We start from the raw sequence: 21,191 nt of genomic DNA on the forward strand, positions 1-21,191 counted from the left end.
TTTATGCGAGTTTAATATTCGAACTATTAACAGCTTATCATATGTTTATCGATATGAATACAAGTATCAAAATAATATTTAGAATAGGGCCTTATATGGCGAATTGGGTTATAACAGAGAATATTTATGCAAATTAGATCTATTTACTTTATCACTAGGAAAATAACTTTACATTTCATCTCTAAAAACAAACTTTTTTTCCATAATTGAAGTCAAAAAAAATTAATTAACAAAAGTTATGTCCAAAATTTCACACTAATTGTTATACTATACAAAAGTACAATTTTATTTTATGTTACACATTGGTATGTAACCTACACATACATAAATTTCCTCATCACAACTATAGCAGTATATGTGTAAGTATTTTCTAGTTTGTATATATGTAGTACATCATAATTTCTATTCCTTTTTTCTATTTTTCCATTCAATTATATGTACATATAAGTGTATTTTCTTGTTGTTGTTATTTATGTTTCAGTTCTCCTGGTTATTGGATTCACAACCAATTATGGATGTTTCTTTGCATCATCGCTTTGCAATTGGGCAATTTGTCGATATGTCCGGCGATGTGATAAGTCATTTAAATATCTCTCATGTGAGACCGGATGATGGTGGACTTTATAAATGTATTGCCACCAATACAATGGGCAATGTTGAACATTCGGCTCGCTTAAATGTTTATGGTAAGTAATGAACTAAAACAAAATTCTTGATGATACTGCATGAAATTATTTCGCAGTTTTGTATTGTTTTTTTTTTTCTTTTTGCATTATTAAACATTTTCTAATGCATTCTGTAACAATACATATACATAGAAATGGGTATTTCCAATTACAGTTAATTTTGTTGCAAGTTGGTAATATTAATGTATTTTATGCGTGATAATGGCATTTTGACTTTGTTTTAAAAAGGAATAGAACATAATAGCAATGAGGTATGTTTGGGGCAATTTCACGTTAATTGACCCAACTATTAAAGTAGCTTACTAACTAACTAACTAACTAACTAACTGACCAACTAACTGACTAACTGACTAACTGACTAACTGACTAACTAACTAACTAACTAACTAACCAACTAGCTAACTACCTAACTAACTAACCAACTAACTATCTATCTAACTAACTAACTAACTAACTAACTAACTAACTAACTAACTAACTAACTAACTAACTAACTAACTAACTAACTCACTAACTAAATAACTAACTAACTAACTAACTAACTAACTAACTAACTAACTAACTAACTAACTAACTAACTAACTAACTAACTAACTAACTAACTAACTAACTGACTGACTGACTAACTAACTAACTAACTAACTAACTAACTAACTAACTAACTAACTAACTAACTAACTAACTAGCTAACTAACTAAATAACTAACTAACTAACTAACTAACTAACTAACTGACTAACTAACTTACTAACTAAATAACTAACTTACTACCTATATAACTACCTAACTAACTAATAACCTAAATAACTAATCAACTCACTAACTAAATAACTAACTTACTACCTATGTAACTACCTTACTAACTAATAACCTAAATAACTAATCAACTTACTAAGTAACTAACTAACTAAAAATCTTAACTATGTAAATATTACATTAAACATGTACAGCTTCTAAAGCTTCATGTAGAAGATGACTAATGATTTCGAACGTATTTATGTAATACATTATTAATAAGTTGTTATTAGATTACTTATATGTAATCAGGACGATATTTAGTAGTCATTGAGAAGTATTTTAATAGGTAAACAGCTACAAGAGAAAGTCATTAGCGAGTATTTAAATGGTAACTAATTAATTTATCCCGCTATTCACAAACAAAATTTTTATTTTTCATTAACTTTTTATAAAATAAAAATGTTGTTTGTTAATAAGGGCGTTAGTCTTTGGATAGTTATTTGGCATTGGAACAAAAAAATTGAGATCTATTCCAATTTTTTCCGGTAAAATAAAGTTCAACTTAAAACATCTTTTTAATTTTTCTCTTAACATACAAACGGAAATTGATACTTTTATCTCATTCAAACATATATATGTATATTTTAACTACACAAGCTTATGATTCTTACATCCTGCAAGTTGGCCCTTATATACTTGGCAATATCCTAATGCTTCTTCTATACAAATAAAGTAAAGTATTTTATGCATTTTTCTCCATCGCTACAAAAAAGAAAAATATGAAAAAGTAAAATATTAAATGCTTCCTTCTAACAAGTCACAAGTAACCATAGTTAATATTTGTTTTCAATTTTTTGCAATATATGTATATTTTTTTAATAAAAATTGACAGTGACAGTGATTGCTGATATAGAAAATAACAAAAACAACAATCCAGTGCCCAACTATAACATTCAGCACAATCACACACAGCCAAAGAAGACAAGCCATAATAACACAAACAACAACAACAGTAACAAAAACATCAGTAAGGATAATAAAAATACAGACAAGACAAGAGCATAAAATTTCAAATTCAAAATATACAGAACAACACTATTGATAAGCATGATTTTATATTTAGCCTTGTCTACTAATAATTGTGTGGGAGAGTAAGGAAAAGGGAGGTTCATGAAAAAAATAAAAAAATAACCAACAAAATAAAAAGGATAACCCTAGAGTTATAGAAGGAGAGGGAATTGAATGAAATAATATAACCTTTTAGCATTCAGGACATTGTTAGATAATGCTTTGTTATTTTCCAAAAGAGAATCATTACAACGTTAAGGATTTTCAGTTTAGTGTCTGGTGTTGTATCAACAGACATACTAACAAATACATATGTACTTACTCCTAAATAGGACTCTCTCTAATACTACAACTAAGAGGATTCGTGTATATACGTACATATTTTTTTGTTTTGGAAATTTGAAATGATATTTTTTTGTTTTTGCATAATAATTGTCAAGCAGGAATTTTATGTGAAAACTCACTGTGTATGAAATGCACAGTGGGTTGACTTCGAAAATGAATTATTTAAAATGTTATTTTATTAAGATTATTTACTACTAATAAAGGTCCTCTAACTAATTAGATTTAGAAAATGGATACTGAAAATTATATTGTACAAATTTTTTAAACAAATTCCTTAGTTTGTATTCAATATTTTGCTGTGACATCAACCAGTCGGTATATTTCTTATTATTTTAATGCGGGTTTCGAGTAGTATGTTCTCAGATTTGATAAAATTAGTTTTTTGTTTCTATTGCTGCCTTAGTTGCTATTCTACGAATCATATGGTATGGTTGTTATTCACTATGGAGACTTTTGACTATACATACCTATCAATATAAAAGCCATAAATGCCAGTTCTTATCCCTGCAGTTCGGATTTGGTTTCATGGATGTAATAGCATTGAGGTATAATGAGCAGAATTGATCATAAAGAAACTACAATAATAAAAAACAATTCAAATGAAATCTAAAAGAAGATTTCGTATTCCTTTTATACTGCGGGGATGTACATATACATAAATATGTATTAGTAGTAACTATTTCAGTAGTAGTGATTGTTAGACATTTCCTAAAATTTTGTTAGTGCCAAAAGGACACAAGATTTGTATGTGCATTTGTTTATTTCTTTGATATCTATTTTCAATAATGATGTTTTTTTCATTTTAATTTTTTTTTTGTTTTTTTTTTCTAAGTTTTAGTTTTTTCTCTTTATGTTACATTATTTTGTGTCTTTTGTGAGGAAAGCAAGCGAAAATTTTAATTTAGATTTTGATTTGTTTTACAGAAGGAAGAGATGTCCGAAAATGATAGAATATTTTTATGTTCGAATACACATGCTTATATACATACACATTTACCATTATATAATACAAAAAACTTTATTTTTCATTTCTAAGGTTAAAGATGACAAAATGTTACAGGAAAAAAAAGAAATAAAGTAAATAATAAGGAGACAAAAATAAAATTGATTTTGTTTATTAGTTAGTAAATTCTCTGGTGTATATGAAAAGTAACTGTTGATGCAGATATTTGTCGAAAGATTTGCAACAAATTCTTTAGCCTTAAGTATTTAAAAGAAACGTTTTTTTTGTGAGAAAATTAAAAAAAGGAAGAATTCAATAAAAAATTTTATACTTTGTAGGGTCAGCTCACTCTACTAATTAATATAATACTCTAACTAAAAGTCAACAATAAATGGAAATTCTATGAACAAGAACTTGTTGGTTTTATAATTGAATTGATAATCTGTAGACAAAAGTATAGATAGATAGATAGATAGATAGATAGATAGATAGATAGATAGATAGATAGATAGATAGATAGATAGATAGATAGATAGATAGATAGATAGATAGATAGATAGATAGATAGATAGATAGATAGATAGATAGATAGATAGATAGATAGATAGATAGATAGATAGATAGATAGATAGATAGATAGATAGATAGATAGATAGATAGATAGATAGATACATAGATAACTAGATATCTGTGTATATACAAAGATTTCCATACCATAATAATTACAAATTTCTTTTGTCTGTTTCAAATAATTTTCTTTTATCTTGTATACGCCTGTTATAAAATTTCTTAAATTGTCTTTGCAAAAAATACAAAAATTTAATTAAAAACTAACATTAATTTAATTGAATTTTTTGGATATGTTGTTTTATTATTAGTCTTTTTATTTTTTTGTTTTTTTTTTTTTTTTTTTGTTAGAAATAAGAAAAATAATTTTCTGTCTAACAAAGTTCAAAGTAAACATAAACTAAAAGACATTTGTAGGGTTTAAAAACCAAAATTTTTTACCATAATTGTACAAAAATTAAAACAACAACCAACTTTTAAAACCCATCAAACATTTGAGAATAAGAAGAAGTTGGCGAGATTTACTAAATCTTAAGATAAGTTTTCATTATGAAAACCTACAATTTTAATCAAAATCAATAGGTAGTGTAGAATGCGATATGAAGTTGAAATTGAATTTCGTTAAGCATTTGAATGTGTGATGGGATTTGCATTTATACATACTCTTGAACAGCTTGAGTATGTAACCAAAGATAAACTAATAACAAAAAATTTTACTAAAAACTAACACATTCATTTCTTTTACAATTTAAATGTAATAGTAAATTATTTTCAATAAAATTTTATATTGAAAATTGTGTAAACATTTGTTTATATATTCTGATGTTAGATAAAGATAAAACTTTAATTGTATGGTTTTAGAAAATATATTTTAAATTAATAAACAAATTTTATAGTTTACAAAGAATTCAAAAATCAAACACTACTTGATAAAGTTTTAAAGCTACCTGTAAGTAATTATTTATTATTTTCTACATTACCTTTATCTTTTCTACAAGAGCTCATACAAGCAACTAAATCTAGACAAATGTAAACCTCGATTTATTCAATTTTATATTAGAAATTTATGACCTATAAGTTAAATACTTTTAAATGGTTAAAATTAATTTATGCAAAAATTATAAAAAATGTTTTATAATTTTCGTACATAATAACTATCAAACACAAGCATTTAAACTAATTATAGTTATTGATTTGTATAACTAAATAGCGTTTAAACTAATATGCATACGAAAAATACACATACATATGTAACTATGTAATTAAATTTCAATAATTTTTGGTATATTGTAGGCGTGTCTTATAACTACTATATCCCATCACATACATCCACAAAATCCCATACACTCATTTGTGTCAATATCTACAAAATATATTCATGTTCAAATTCAAATGTACATTAATGCAATTCACATTAAGCTACACAGTGGATTTCATTATGAGAGCATTTTCGTATGTGTCATATAATTTGCATAAATGACAAACTACATAAAACATTAATACTAAAGATATGGACAAAAACTATATACACAAATACAAGCAACTTTTCTATAAGCACAATTTCATGTTTTGTCCATTTACATAGAAATTTACTTGCATAGTTTTTTTATGTAGCAACATTTATAGATAAAAGTATATTAATCGAAACATGAATTATTTTTTCGTAGTGTATTATTGTAGCTGCACAGTACTAATGAAATGATTAGCGATCGCTAACGTATTGAAAACAAGTAACTAGTTGTAGTAGTCTGTAGTGTAAAATAATTCCTAATTGCTGAACTTTTTCTTCAACGAACGGTAAAATTGTGGCCTCCGGTAGGTTAATGGTTAGTGTTCTAGTCTGTTAGACCGGAGGTGGTGGATTCGATTCTCACCTGTGGCACTGGTTAAGAGTGCACAACAGGCCCGATATTTCTTTGTGTATTTCTTCGGATTTGATATATATACATATGTACATCTTCCTTTCAAACTAGTTAGTTAGTTTACTAACTAACGGTAAAATTTACTAATATCAAATGTATTACCATATGTAAGTACATTAGAGTTATTTTAAATTCTTTTTTTCTAATAGTCAAATTATGATGCCTTTTTACCTCAATTACACAAGTGCAGTACAATAACGCGCCTTAATGTGTATTTGTATAAATTTCATATAATAAAGTTATAATTTCAGTTCGGATTGCTTACACTGTCCGACAAAAAGAGAAAATAATTCGTTAGACAAGAAACGAATGATATAGGTCCGATGCTATAAATGTAAGGGAGAAAATTTGCATTTTCACTTTTTCTTTTCTTGACCCTCTATCCTTTCAAAAGTTTAAAAAAATATATTTTAAAATACTTTAATTAATCAAACCATTTCAAATTTGGTGTCAAGCCAGCAATAAGAGTTGGATAATATTTTATATTATTTTTATTTTATACTGTTAGGAATAAAATCTGTCAAAAATGCTTTTCAAAATTCTTATCCTTAAAAATCTATTAAAATTTTCAATATTATTTTTTCAAAAAAATCTTAAAAGATTTTGTATACATCTTTTGATCCTGACAGAATAAACTAAAAATTACACAAAATATTTTACAACACTTTTTGTTAGCTTGACACCAAGTTTGACATTGTTTGATCAGTAGAAGTATTATAAAATATTTATTGAAAAATTTACTTCTTAAAACTTTGTAGTCCTTTAAAAAGGACACAGGATCACGAAATGAAAAACTAACAAAGCAGTTTTTCTCAATTAGGTTTATAATTTGAGACTTATATCATCCGGTTCGTGTCTGACGGTGTTATATTTTGAAAATGTATACGATTTTACCTTTATTCCACTGTATTTAAGCAATTTTTGAAAGAAACTCAAAATTTCTAAAAGGGTTTTGCACATATGGGCCGGTACTGCAACAACTAAGACGATAAATGTATTTTTGTATAAAGGTTATTTGCTTATGGTTATACGTTAATTTTGGACTTTTAAGAAATTTATGAAAGAGAGATTTGTATGAGGGCTTGAGGCATATAACTCCAATTCGGAAGCCCGGTTGTATGGGGGCTCAATAACCAATTAGTTAGTTAGTTAGTTAATTACTCAGTAAGTTAGTTAGTTAGTTAGTTAGTTAGTTAGTTAGTTAGTTAGTTAGTTAGTTAGTTAGTTAGTTAATTAGTTAATTAATTAATTAATTAATTAATTAATTAGTTAGTTAGTTAGTTAGTTAGTTAGTTAGTTAGTTAGTTAGTTTGTTAGTTAGTTAGTTAGTTAGTTAGTTAGTTAGTTAGTTAGTTAGTTAGTTAGTTAGTTAGTTAGTTTGTTAGTTAGTTAGTTAATTACACAGTAAGTTAGTTAGTTAGTTAGTTAGTTAGTTAGTTAGTTAGTTAGCTAGATAGTTAGTTAGTTATTTAGTCAGTTAGTTAGTTCAGACAGTTCAGACAGTTATAAGTATCAAAGTCATTCTCTGAAGGGGGCTTTATATTTACAAGGAGATTTAGGTCCCCATGAAACATGTTTTTGCTGAATTAGATGCTTCTTTTAGCCAGTTATGATCGATAAAGCAATTTTCTGAAGGAATCCCTATATGGAGCTAGGTGAAACTGCAGGCCGATATAACCTATTAGACAAACTGCATCAACTAAAAATATTTGTTCAAAATTTCACCTCTCTGCCTACTTACATTTGGACTATATCATGCCTCCAACAAACAGACAGACGGACATGGCGATATCGTATTAGAATCTAATAAGGATCCCGAATATGTAAATTTTTAGATTAATATTTCCATCGTTTCTCTTTTATATAATTAATTTCTTGAAATTACAAGTTCCAATTTACTTCCATTATTTATCATTCTTCATCGAAATCAAATATGTTTCATTTTTTTATAAATTATATGTTTCCAACATAAGGATTGGTGCGAAATAGTATATAAATATTAGACATTTGAAATAATTTTAACAACATTTTCTCCTCGCAATTTTGTAGCAGATTAATAACCATACATTTACAATACAAATTTATGTATGTACGAACTGTGCATAAAATCATACATTAATGTTCATGTACATTATAATTATATAAACATCAACTGTAGTACATTTATAAAGTTCAATCATACGATGGCAATTTTAAAAGATTCTTGTAGAGAAATATGAGTCATATGTTAGAGTAAGCTATACGATTGTTTTAAAGGATTAATGTCTGCCATAATTAAGTATTATGCGTACATTCTTTTAATATCAACAGATTGTCTATTCTATATATGTATTTGATCTATTCTAAAAATGGAAAAATATTAAGAGCAAACTCCTTTTTAAAATCCATGCAACAATATAGTATAATTAAAAAGTCAACTCTCGTACATTTATATAAATACGTGAACAAATACTGCTATGTATGAAATGTTTTATTTGGAAAGTTTTTAATGTCCCTAGAATTTATACATTCATAAATAAATATACATACATTCATAAATATATATATATATATTTGAATGAGTAAATATGTAATATATGCATAAATTTTGCAAATATACAATTTATATTTTATGCAAGTACCTGCAGACCATAAAATAAATGATTTCTATGACATTTGGAACTAAACAGCCAAGAGGAACAATTCTTTGAAATTTGTGTTTATTGTGTTCATGTTGCGTATGATCGATATATGTATGTAGATTAATAGAAAACACACATACGCCCAAGGGTATACTTCTAAAGTGGAAGAGTATAAAGATTTTTAGCTGATATTTGCATTATAGAGACGAATATGCTTAATTGATTTAGAAAATAATTTAAAACAAATTCATAGGTATACTTCAGCAGAATATTCTTCATTCCACAGTAGGTGGCAAAAATTGTTATATATAACTTTATAAAGGTCATAACAGGATGTAACTTCTATGTATGTCGACAAAACTGATAACTTTTTAAAATATAATTTACATCTTTAGACATGATTCTTTTAAAGATCTTTAGAAACAAGACTATATTAGTTTATTATTGAAATAATATCAATGAGTTATTAAAAAGTATGCAATTAATATTTTGCATTTCAATAGCAATTCATCAACTTGAAAAGAATAATAATTCAAAAAAAACTATTTCAAATAGATTTACAATTTTACAGTATTAAGAGGAAATTTTGAAAGCGAAAAAAATATACACATTACAAAAAATTTTAAATCTACTAATACCATGTTAAAAATATAACAATCTACATAATTTTTTTATAAAATAGTTTCTAATTATAAAATCGAAAAAAAAACACTAATTTAGCTTTTAAAATAATTGTTATTTTTGTACATAATATAATGAGTAGTAAATGAAATTAAATTCAAAAATTTGCCAAACTTTTGCACTTTCACAAACTATCCACATTGATTATTTGGAATGTTCATTTCATGCAGCATTTTTGTAATGGTCAGTTATACTATTAAATTATTATAATTAAATTGAATTTAATTTAAAATTTTTGTTCAAAGCAATTAATATGCAACTGTTCATATTATTTTGGTTTTTATTATGTGTACGTTTATATATTTTTAACATAATGCGATTTATGAAAATTATATATACAAATATTACACAAACGGAGGAAAAAAAGAGCAAAACAAAAAAATACAAATAAAATTAAATAAAAAATATCATTAAGTAGGACATTGGCGCAGACCTTTAATGTGCAATGAATAAATTAAAGGGATAAAAATTACAAAACCGAAAAAAAGAAATAATTAATTTATTAATATGGTTTTTTGTGGCAAAACTAGAAAGAGAATTTAAAATTTTATTATTTTAATTATATGAACTGAATGTTAAAATCTAGCAGTGGTGCTTGAAACAGTTTTTGTGAAAATTATCAGGCTTTGGGAAGTAAGAATTGCATTATCAATTACATCTAAAGGAATTGTAATTGAAGATTTCAAGTAATTGCAATTAGAAAAATTTCAAGTAATTGCAATTAGAAAAATTAAAATAAAAAACTAACTAACTAACTACCTAACTAACTAACTAACTAACTAACTAACTAACTAACTAACTAACTAACTAACTAACTAACTAACTAACTAACTAACTAACTAACTAACTAACTAACTAACTAACTAACTAACTAACTAACTAACTAACTACCAAGCAAACTAACTAACTGACTAATTAATAGAATATAATAAATATGGTTTTGATAACAGGGATTTCATTAAGTTTGTGCATACATGTCCCTTGCATCACACTATACAGTCCTTAAAGGATACGTATTCTTATAAAAAGTTCATTATAAAAAACAGGTAAGAATTTATAGTCGGGCGAGGCCGATCATATAATACCCTACACCTTTGACAAAAATATAATGTGATTGAGTTGCCATAAAAAAGCATTTAAGCTGAATTGTACCTTGCCTCAGATAAATATACTTAAGCCTTTTATTGTTGAATAAAATTGTGGACATTTAAATGAAATTTTGATGGGGGCTTTTCATAGAGATAGTGTTATATGAGGACCAATTATTATAGAATTCATGAGGGTCATCAAGTCTTGTATAGAACTATGTTTTTGCAGTTTTTTGTCGAGATATGAGTAAATTAAACATAATTATGAACCTAAAAGCCCTAATCAGCGGGTTCAGTTATATGGGGGCCAGGTGAAATAATAGACCGATATTAACCATTTTCAATAGACTTTGTCTATGGTACCATAAAAGATGATATGCCAAATTTTATTGAATTATCTGTTTGATTACAAGGTTTACATGGACGGACGGACAGATGGACAGACGGACAGATGGACAGACGGACAGATAGACAGACGGACAGATGGACAGATTGACAGACGGAAGGAAATAGCTAAATCGACTCAGAAAATGATTCTGAGCCGATTGGTATACTTTAAGGTATAGATCGAATATAATTGTGCGTTACAAACATCAGCACAAACGCAATATACCCTCCCCACTGAAGTGGTGTATGTTATAACAATTTTAATGGTTATAAAATATTACAAGTCAATTATTTTTCTTATCAAGTCACTAATCTAAATCACAAAAAATTCGCTTCATGCAATAAATTTTCACAATTTATATTTTTAATATTTAATGCGATTTTGAAAAATTGTGGGTTGTAAAAAAAACAGAAATTAAATTTCAGTAGCTAAAAAATAAAGTCAGACGAATTTGCTTCTAAAGTGGATATACTTTGGCCTTATCATCTCTTACATACGTTAAATTATTTAAATTAAATTTTTTTCCAAAAAATTTAACTTTCCTTTTGAAATAAACTTTTGTTCATTATAAACAAATGCATTAATAAAATATAACACCCACATGAAGTCATACATAATTGATTTATTATAAATGTATTATAATATTTATTTATTTTTTGAATAAACATTTGAGAAAGTACATTCAAATGTTTATTTTTAATTAATGTGTTGAGCAAAAGTTCACAAAATGTCAAAATGTCATTTGTGTATAACACATCAGCTAAAATTACAACATAAGCAATGAAAACATAAGACAAAAAAAAAACAACATTTAAACATTTATAGTAAATGTATGTTGTTAAAACAGTTACATAAATTAGTATTTCAAATGTTCAAAAAAGACTATAAATGACAATATTCCTATATAGATATTTCTTTACATATGTTCACTTTGATACCACCTATACCCATCATAGCTAAAACTATGTATATGTATGTATGTTTATACACATGTAAATAATTTATGTAGTATTTTTTATTAACCTCTTTTTTCATGTCATTTTTGTATATTTCCATTTTTTTTGCCACAGGACCTCCATATGTGCGAGCCATTGGACCAATAAAAGCTGTCGCCGGCGAAGATATAAAAGTACACTGTCCATTTGCCGGTTATCCTATTGAACAAATTAGATGGGAGAAAGGACATCATGAACTGGCAACAAGTAAGACAAATTGCCAATATGTATACAGCTACAAACATTCATACAATCACCCACTCACAGATACACTCACTTTTAGATTGAGTGTAGAAAGTAAATGAATATTTCATCCACACACACACTCCGATCTAAACATTTAGACATTCATGCATGTATGGCATTCAATAGCAGAAGATACTTTTTATTTTCATGATTGCATGAGTGTATGTTTATGATTGTGAAACTGTTTTTGTATTCATTTATACACCAAACCAAACCAACCAACCATCTATCCTGCATACTTCCACTGAACGTTTGTTTTAGCAACTCAAATATTCGTTGTGAATAGTTTGTAGTTGTAGTATTTTTTCCAACATTTTCTACATCCTTTTTGTACTATATTTGAATGAATTTAGTTGTATTGGTAATTTCTTTGTGTTTGTATGTTATTTTTTTTTCAGATAACCATTATACTTTAGGTCCTGTCCAACAGGGAGGTTATCTTGTCATCAAGAATGTTGAACCTAATCGTGATCAGGGCATGTACACCTGCATTGTTAAGAGTCGCACCGGTGAAGAGGCTCGTCGTGACATGCAATTGAATGTCAATAGTGAGTATATTTTTGCATATTAAATATTTAACTTTGAATTTTTTAAGATTTTTAAATGGTTGTTGAAATAAGTGGAGTTGTTTATTAAGTAGAAATACATACTTTTTTTCGTTATAATATTGAAAATGTATGTTTTATACGCTTCACCTTCTTGAGAAGGGTTTTAATAAATGGCGAGTGCTTTACGTAAACACTTGTCGTGTTGACCTGTTTGACGGTGGTCTTTTTCAACCACTGGGTGAGATTTTGTGCTTTTTACACACAGGTGGCAATTTGCATAGAATTACCGGTCCACACATTCCGCTCTCTTATCTCTGACCATTGCTGTCCCGTTGTTTAATTTCCGAGATGTAAAAACATCACTTTCGTTTCTAACCATGCAGATGGATTGGTCTCTGATGAATCGACAACAGCATCTAAATACGATAGACCGAAGTGCGAATCCATTAAATAAGCCGAATTTTTGTTCGTACTCACAGAGGACACACTGTGGTTAAACTGGGATGAACTAAGTCTACCTTTAACATACATGGAAAAAAGGATAATTCAATCGAATCGATCCTGCACACTTATCATTTATCCGAAACAGACATACGAGAACGGACTACGGGCGGATGACTTTCGTATACATACCCCTACATTCATCCTGCAACACATACATTTAACACCAACATATATCCAACGCTTAGTCCAACAGTCAATTCTCTGTGGTTTATCTGTTGACTTGCTAACAGCACTGAACTATCCCGAATTATACATTACTTTGTGAATCAGTCTTTTAGGCAACAATTACTCATCCCACAGCCACTACGTAGATCCAAAAGGAAACTCAACCAGCCAGGACATAGTCCTGAGGAGACCTTGCCACCCTTAGTACCAGATAATGTGGTCCTCTAGTGCTATGCCAGGAATGTCTGAGGAGTGAAGTGACAACACAAGTTTATAGCCGCGGTAGACAAGAGATACTGGTATGTGCTACTAGTGCTATCTTTTCAACGGAATTGCAATAACACTATGATGGGGTCTTTCATTAAGGCAACATGCCCCGGGTGGCTAGAGAAGGATATATACATAAGTGTGACATTATGCTTGTAATTTCTACAATATAATTTCTGGATCCTTATAGATAGCAGAATCAAATAAATCATGTCAGTGTGTCTGTCCGTCGGTCTGTTACAATCAATTTTCTGAAAACTCCAAATATCCTTGATTGCACTGATTTCAATAAATTTCTTCAAAAGAAAGCCTTTCTAACTATAATGGTGTACGGTATTAAAACGACAATATTGCAATCAAATATATTATACAAATGTTCAACAACTTTCAATTTTATTTAAACCATTTCAAAAGAAAATTACAATTTTATACAAATCTAAATTGCATACTTCAATTTGTTATTATTAATTTTTTCAGGTCCTCCAGTTATAGAACCATTTAAATTTCCCAAAAATCTACAAGAGGGTGGTAGAGCACAAATAACATGTGCAGTATCTTCCGGTGATATGCCAATATATTTTAGTTGGAAAAAGGATGACATGTCTTTACCATCAAGTTTACAGGTAAAATTAGAAAAAAAAAATCCCCAATAAAAGAGTAAAAACTACATACATAAAAGAAAAAAAATTAAATCTAAAAAAAAATCAAATACATTATTTTCAATAACACACACAATTTAATACATTACCCCTTAAGGTTATACATCATGTGTGTATGGAGAAGATTTAGCGTAAGGGAAATCTTATAAACTGGAAATTTGAACAATGTAAAAAGCTTTAGCAGACACATTTCAATCTATTATTTGCTAAAGTTAAAAGTTACAGCGAAAAAAAAAACTACACAAAATACTTTTATATTTTTCAAGGAAACTCATTCTAAATTTTAAGCAATTGTGTGGTTTCTTTCAATGTGTTATTGTCAGTTACCAACTACGTTTTCATTAAATTTTCTTATATGTTTCATGATATGTTTTTTTGTAATATTTTTTTCATTTTGTTTCCTATTAAAGATTACCGAAAAGAAGGAAGAATTCTATTCATTATTGGTATTCAAGGATATCAGTGCTAAACACAGTGGAAAATATACCTGTTATGCCAGCAATGCAGCTGCTAAAGTTAATTACACTGCTGAATTACAAGTTCGAGGTAAGATTAATATGGAGATAAATGCTGGTGTATAAAAAAAATTAAGAAATGTATTGTTTAAAAGGAATTTGAAAGTATAAAAATTCCTAATTAAAATTGCTGAAATGTTTGAGGGTTTTGTGATGATTTTTTTTTATTGTATTGTATTTTTTTTATGTTGTATTTAATTTTGTTAAAAATTTTTGTGCAACCAACTTAAAAAAGACAACTATATGATAGTAAGAAAATAACTTTCTATTTTACTGAAATCAGGGATTGTAGAAGTGCTTTGCGTGAATACCTAACGTGTTGGCCTATTTAACGATGGCCTTTTTCTTTCACTGTATGAGCTTCTGTGACGTCTCACCACCGCCCCATTGTGCTTCTTACATGCAGGTGGTAATTTAACTATGTTTATGAAATTTTCGATCCGGTATACGTACACTTTGCTCTTTTGAATCGAAAACAGCGCCTAGAGTCGTAACCTAAGAATCACAGAGAACACACTGTTGTAAATCTAGTATGTATAGAGTTCTCTCTGAACATACCTGAACAAAGAAGGAAAATTCAATGGTATCGCTTTTATAAGATACCTTCAATCTATAATCTTTCAACCCAGCTCACTTCTCCTTCATTCGACACATTCATTCTAGGCTAGCAAGATCCACATACATTTAACATCAACTCATTTCTTACGTGTAGTCCCACAGTTACTCCTCTGTGGCTGGTTTTGGGGGTAATGATTGTATTTACAGCTTCAAATAAATTAGAAGTAATTATATTTAAATTTTAATTGGAGTTTTGTTCAGACGAATATGAAAGTTGTTCTTGCAACATTTAGTTCTATTAGTTTTTTAATTAATTCGTATGGGAGGTAGCGCTCCCCTCATTGGTGGTCCGCCAATTTATAACCCATCAATGTTTACATTGATGTAAACATCAATGTGTAAAATTTTAAGATTCTAAATAATCACAATTACAAGTATGAAAAAACTTCCATTATGAATTACACCCATGCGTGCTCTGTTGGGTATATGTTGCCATTCGGCAAAAGCGCCGAAATTATTACAAAATAGAGACTTTAACGTGCATCACTTTTTTAACCGCAACTCACTCTTTCTGCAAATTTAGGTTTAAAACACAGCCACTACGTTCCCTAGGAACGCAACTGACCTGGTACTTCCATAGTACTAGATTATATGTTGCTATGGTTGGACTCTATGTCAAATCATTTCAAGGAAAGTCAAGGGACATTACCAGTTTATAGTCCCAGCTAACTAGAGGTACTGGTAACACCTTTTTAATGCTGGATTGCACTTCACCAAGATGAGGGTCGTTCATCGAGGAAACATTCCTTAGGGAGCAGTGCAAGGGGGGGGGGAGAAAGCCTAGCGTTTCAAATTAATCCTTTAAACTGTTAGATTTCGATTTTATTATGAGATCTTTAAAAGTGTTTAGCGCAGAACGTGAGGTGTATTTTGTTCAATAGTCTGCAAGTTGAAATTTACGTTATTGACAAGGTTTTGTGTTTTCGCAACACAAAATTTTAAAACAGAAAACAATTTTACAAAGAGTAACGTTCTATTGGACATTTTTTTTTCAATAGAATTCATAAAACTTATTAATATTTTATATGAAGATAAGAAGTCTTGCATATTCTTAAATTAACGAATTAGTCACATCAAGTCGTTTTAAATCATGCAAATAATATAAGGTTGCTTTATATGTAAAAAATAATAAAATAATTTCCAAACTCACACCTTTTCTAACAACAAATCCATAATAATTTAAAACACCTTTTTCTGTTTTCAAACAATTTCAATATTTTTAACCAATAAGCCTGTACCATTTTCTTTTTTTCTTTAACTCCTTAACTATAATGACCTCTTTCTTTTTCCATCAATATCCGGTATTAAGGTTTATTTACACAATATATGTATGTACTATACTTAGTAGTATGTATTTTTTAGCATACTTTTTTCCCTAAAAAGGAAATAAGTAAATACAACAAAATTTTTGCTCATTTTGTTATTTTAATCGTATCTGTATACCTTTTCGAAGCCTTATGCCACAAAATAAATCCCTATACTATGTACAACAGCAAAGGCAAACATTTCTTAAATACAACTAAAATTGTATAGAAAAACAGGAAAACTAAAAAAATATAATAAAAATTTATTTTATTTCTATTTGATCACGTTCCTACAGTTGCACCACGTTGGTATCTTGAACCCATGGATACAGCCATAATGCTGGGCAATACAATATCAATAAATTGCGAAGCGGAAGGATATCCGATACCCACGATTACCTGGTTCAAAGGACAAGGTAAGTGTACAGAGAAAGAGAGTTATACTGTTTATTTTATTTTATATTTTTTGAGTTTTTTGTTTTCTTCTTACTACCATCATCATTATCATCATCGCCATCATTGCTATTACCATCATCAACATCCTTCCTCCATTTAGTTTGTGTAGTTTTCATTTCTGAGTTTATTTTCTCAATTCAATGAATTCACTGTGTAAACATTTGTTAGAGTTATTTAACTAGTACTTGTGTCTTCTATTTTACTCTAACTCTAAACTAAATTTCTAAGAAAGTTTAAAAGATTGATTTTGTATTTTCAAATATTGGGTTTTGACCAAACGTTTTTAGTAGCAAAGTTTTATATATATATGAGCAATTTTATGACAAGTGACTCAAGTCAAAAAACCGATTTGGAAGAAATTTGCACCAAAATTAAAATTTCTAAGAAAGTTTAAAATATTGATTTTGTATTTTCAAATAGTTGTTTTTTGACCCATGGTTTTCAGTAATAAAGTTTTATGACAAGTGACTCATATCAAAAAATTAGATTTAGATGAAATTTTCAACAAGGTTAGTATTATTGAACTGCCGAACTTACAGGGGGGTCAAAGTTGGACATTTTGGTCATAGAGGGTTTTATTGAAATGACTGTAACATTTGACCTATGGGTCCTAGTAAGAATTGTCCAAAGGTGTTTAAAAAGCAATGTTTTCAATCGGAAGTTAGGTCACTTGACACGAAATTGTCCATGTTTATTCAATAAAATTAACTCGATTGCTAATGTTCCATGAACGTACCAATTACGGGTACCGCGAAAGTCAATGTATATGACAAACCTGACTAGCTAGTGACTAGTAACCTTAACATGCGTATGTCCTAGAACATCCGCCGATCCTGCTCAAGCGCTAGGGGAGGTAAATTTTGTTTTTAAACCCTACACAACCATAATGGTGATGTTTGTAACGCAAAAATATTGGTCTCATACCGATTGACTCAGAATCACTTTTTGAGTCAATTAAGCCATGTCCGTCCGTCCATACTTTCATCCGGCTGGTTCTCCATGTAAACCTTGTACGCAAGATACAGTTCGCAATTTCAAAATATTTTGATAATTTAGGTCAACGACGAAGCCTCTTGAAAATGGTTGAAATCGTTCCAGCACCCAGTTCTATAATTCGTAAGTATCGGATTTTGTTTGATACTAGCCCCCATACAAAGGTCCCTTCAGAAAATGACTTGAAGGTCAAATCACTAGAAAATCATTTTACAAAATCACTTTTTTCAAGAAATTGTTAACATATTTCGGAATTAAGGTAAACAACTTAAATGCTTTTTTATTAAAAAAATCCACATTTTTAAAATACCCAGTGGTGTAGGGTATCATAAGGTCGACCATACCCGACTATAAAAAATTTTTCGGTTTTATGTTGGCGGTAAATTTGTCTTTTCATCCACCCTCGGATGAGCGTCTATCCTAGTAGAACATAAATTTACTTCTTGGAGATATTAAGCCCACATTCGACTACAAACAGATAATTGACATAAAAGCTAAGATTCAAATATCCACTCTTTAGTTTACCTAGGATACGGTGAAGTGAAGAGTGTTTACGTTATTGATTACGAAGAATTCATTGGTGATATAAAACACAATATATACAAATTAAGGTAAATCTAATGGTTAGACATTAGAGAAAATACTGACTTTTAAATATGAACTGAGGTTTGTGAAACTGCTGGAATCATCAATTTAGTCTTAGAGCTTAAAATGAATAAGAAAGTTTATTATTAATTTTGAAATCTCTCCCCTTCCCGAATTAATATTCAAATCCTTAAGATACTCGTATGTGAATCTAGCATTTCTTAATATTTTATTCCAAAACTCCCAGATTAAAATTTCATTAATTTAAAACTCTGTTTTCAATTTATATAAAATCGAGTATTTGGTCTAGTAGTTAAGTAAGTTCAACACCGGTCTATACTCTCGTATTCAATAGAAAATATAAAAAGAAAAAAACTAAGAAAAAATCGTATATTTGTTAAAAGAAAAACACACATACTCTTACTCAAATTCCAATATGTACATAAATAAACGTGGGCATTAAATATTTTGTTTAAATACATTCAGTATCATTTGTCTTTAGACAAGTCCTGTGTACACACCGACAATCTGCCAGCCAGTCAGCCAACCAACAGCAGCAGCAACAGCAAGCAAGTGGCAGACGTAAAAGTGCTGGTAATCTCTAAAAGCGAGTTCATTAAAGTTTGATATTCTTTTGGTTTTTGTTGTTGTTGTTATTTGTGTATCTTTTTGGAAATAACAAAAATAAAAAGTAAAAAAAAGGATGTTCATTTCAATGAAATATATTTTTTTTTATTTTTTCTCAACTTTTTTTTACAAGAGAAGCGTAACAAACTGAAAGGGATTTATTAGTGAGTTGTGGATATTTGAAAGAAGGAAAAAATATAAATGAAAAAAATAAACTCGAAAAAATATAAGAAAATAAGGTTAATTGATTAGTTGGAAAGCTGTTAATTTTTTATTTATAAAAATTAATTATACAAAAACAATAGCTTGGTTAAAGTTAACGTATAATAAATGCTACTTAATATACATATAAATAATTGTACAAAATGTACATATTAAGGGAAGTTTTATACGGATTTTGCTAACGTTAAGCTCAAATTTTAACAATTTTAAATAATATATAAATTGATATCCCACGAACTATGAAATATCATTAAAATTTTAAATATAAACAAGTCAAAGATTTATATTCGCTAGTGTCGAAACTCATATCATTTCAATTATAGACCAAGCTCTTTTGTATTAACAAGATATTAATTAAAAAGATAATTTTTGTTAAATTTTTAAACCGTGAGCGTATGAGTAATTTTTATAAAAAATACCTTTTATGTGTCAATTATGTAGCGATACTTATAAAATTGTATATTGTATTGTATAGAACTAGTTATTTCAAATAACCAAAACTATTCCCTGAAGGGAACTTCTTAAATATGATAGGGTCCTTTATAGATCAGTCCTCAGTTAATATAGAATGAACAATTATATTCCTAAGTATAAAGTTTTTAGGTCGATTTTCATTGCTGTACTCGTAATTTTGTGAATCTTCCTCATTAAATTTTTCTAAGCGCACCTTATATAAGGGTTATGGTCAGTTATTGACCTATCATAACTTTTTATATATAAATTTTATATAGAGGTTCATATAAATCTTGTTGACATTTAATATCATAGCATTAAAGTTATTTTCTAAAGAGAGCTTATGTGAGGGTAGGACGTATAAAAGTTTTTTATAACGAATTTTTTTTTAACCGTATTTCGTATTTTTAAGCCAGCAATGGTTTATATTTTATCGATATACTCCTAGTTTTTTTAACCAGTAATGAGCATTAAAGTAATTTTCTGAAGGGGACCTGGGTATGGTTAAAAGTTCAATTTTAGTAATGATCCACAGAAAATTTTGTAGAGAGATTTTGTCTTGTATAAAACTAAAGCATTTCATCGCCTTATTAGTATTTTGATAGGACCACTTATGGACCGATCTACATAAAGGTTGATAGAGAGATTTTGGCTTGTGAGAAACATAATTGTGTCAAATTGTATTTCTATTTTCATATTTTTTAGCCACTAATGAGCATTAAAGACATTTTCTAAAGGGAACCTAGTTTGGGTGTTGGGGTTAGCAATACAAAATATTTGTTATAGAATTTAATAAGGACCCAGAATATGTATACTTTTATGTGTCTATAATTAATATTTCGATGTGTTACAAACGGAATGACAAAATCAATATGCCGCCCATCTTTTTAATACACACACAGAAAAAATTATAGGTAGTTTATTTTCAATTAACATGTTATAATTTTCTTTATTTTTTATTTAAACTAATTTTTATTTGTCTTAATTA

General features: G+C 28.4%; 1 protein-coding gene across 3 annotated transcripts in view; it reads left to right on the forward strand.

Moving 5' to 3' along the window:
- Positions 1-21,191, forward strand: part of LOC111679347 (Down syndrome cell adhesion molecule-like protein Dscam2) — a 113,480-nt gene that overhangs the window by 63,929 nt on the left and 28,360 nt on the right. For all 3 annotated transcript variants that reach the window (XM_046948978.1, XM_046948980.1, XM_046948981.1), the window contains exons 12-17: positions 482-686; positions 12,117-12,248; positions 12,686-12,835; positions 14,249-14,394; positions 14,841-14,976; positions 17,164-17,283. In XM_046948978.1, the coding sequence (XP_046804934.1) occupies positions 482-686; positions 12,117-12,248; positions 12,686-12,835; positions 14,249-14,394; positions 14,841-14,976; positions 17,164-17,283 (889 nt within the window). The remainder of the gene's footprint in view (positions 1-481; positions 687-12,116; positions 12,249-12,685; positions 12,836-14,248; positions 14,395-14,840; positions 14,977-17,163; positions 17,284-21,191) is intronic.

This window comes from Lucilia cuprina, chromosome 4, assembly GCF_022045245.1.
Source record: "Lucilia cuprina isolate Lc7/37 chromosome 4, ASM2204524v1, whole genome shotgun sequence".
NCBI classification, from domain to species: domain Eukaryota; kingdom Metazoa; phylum Arthropoda; class Insecta; order Diptera; family Calliphoridae; genus Lucilia; species Lucilia cuprina.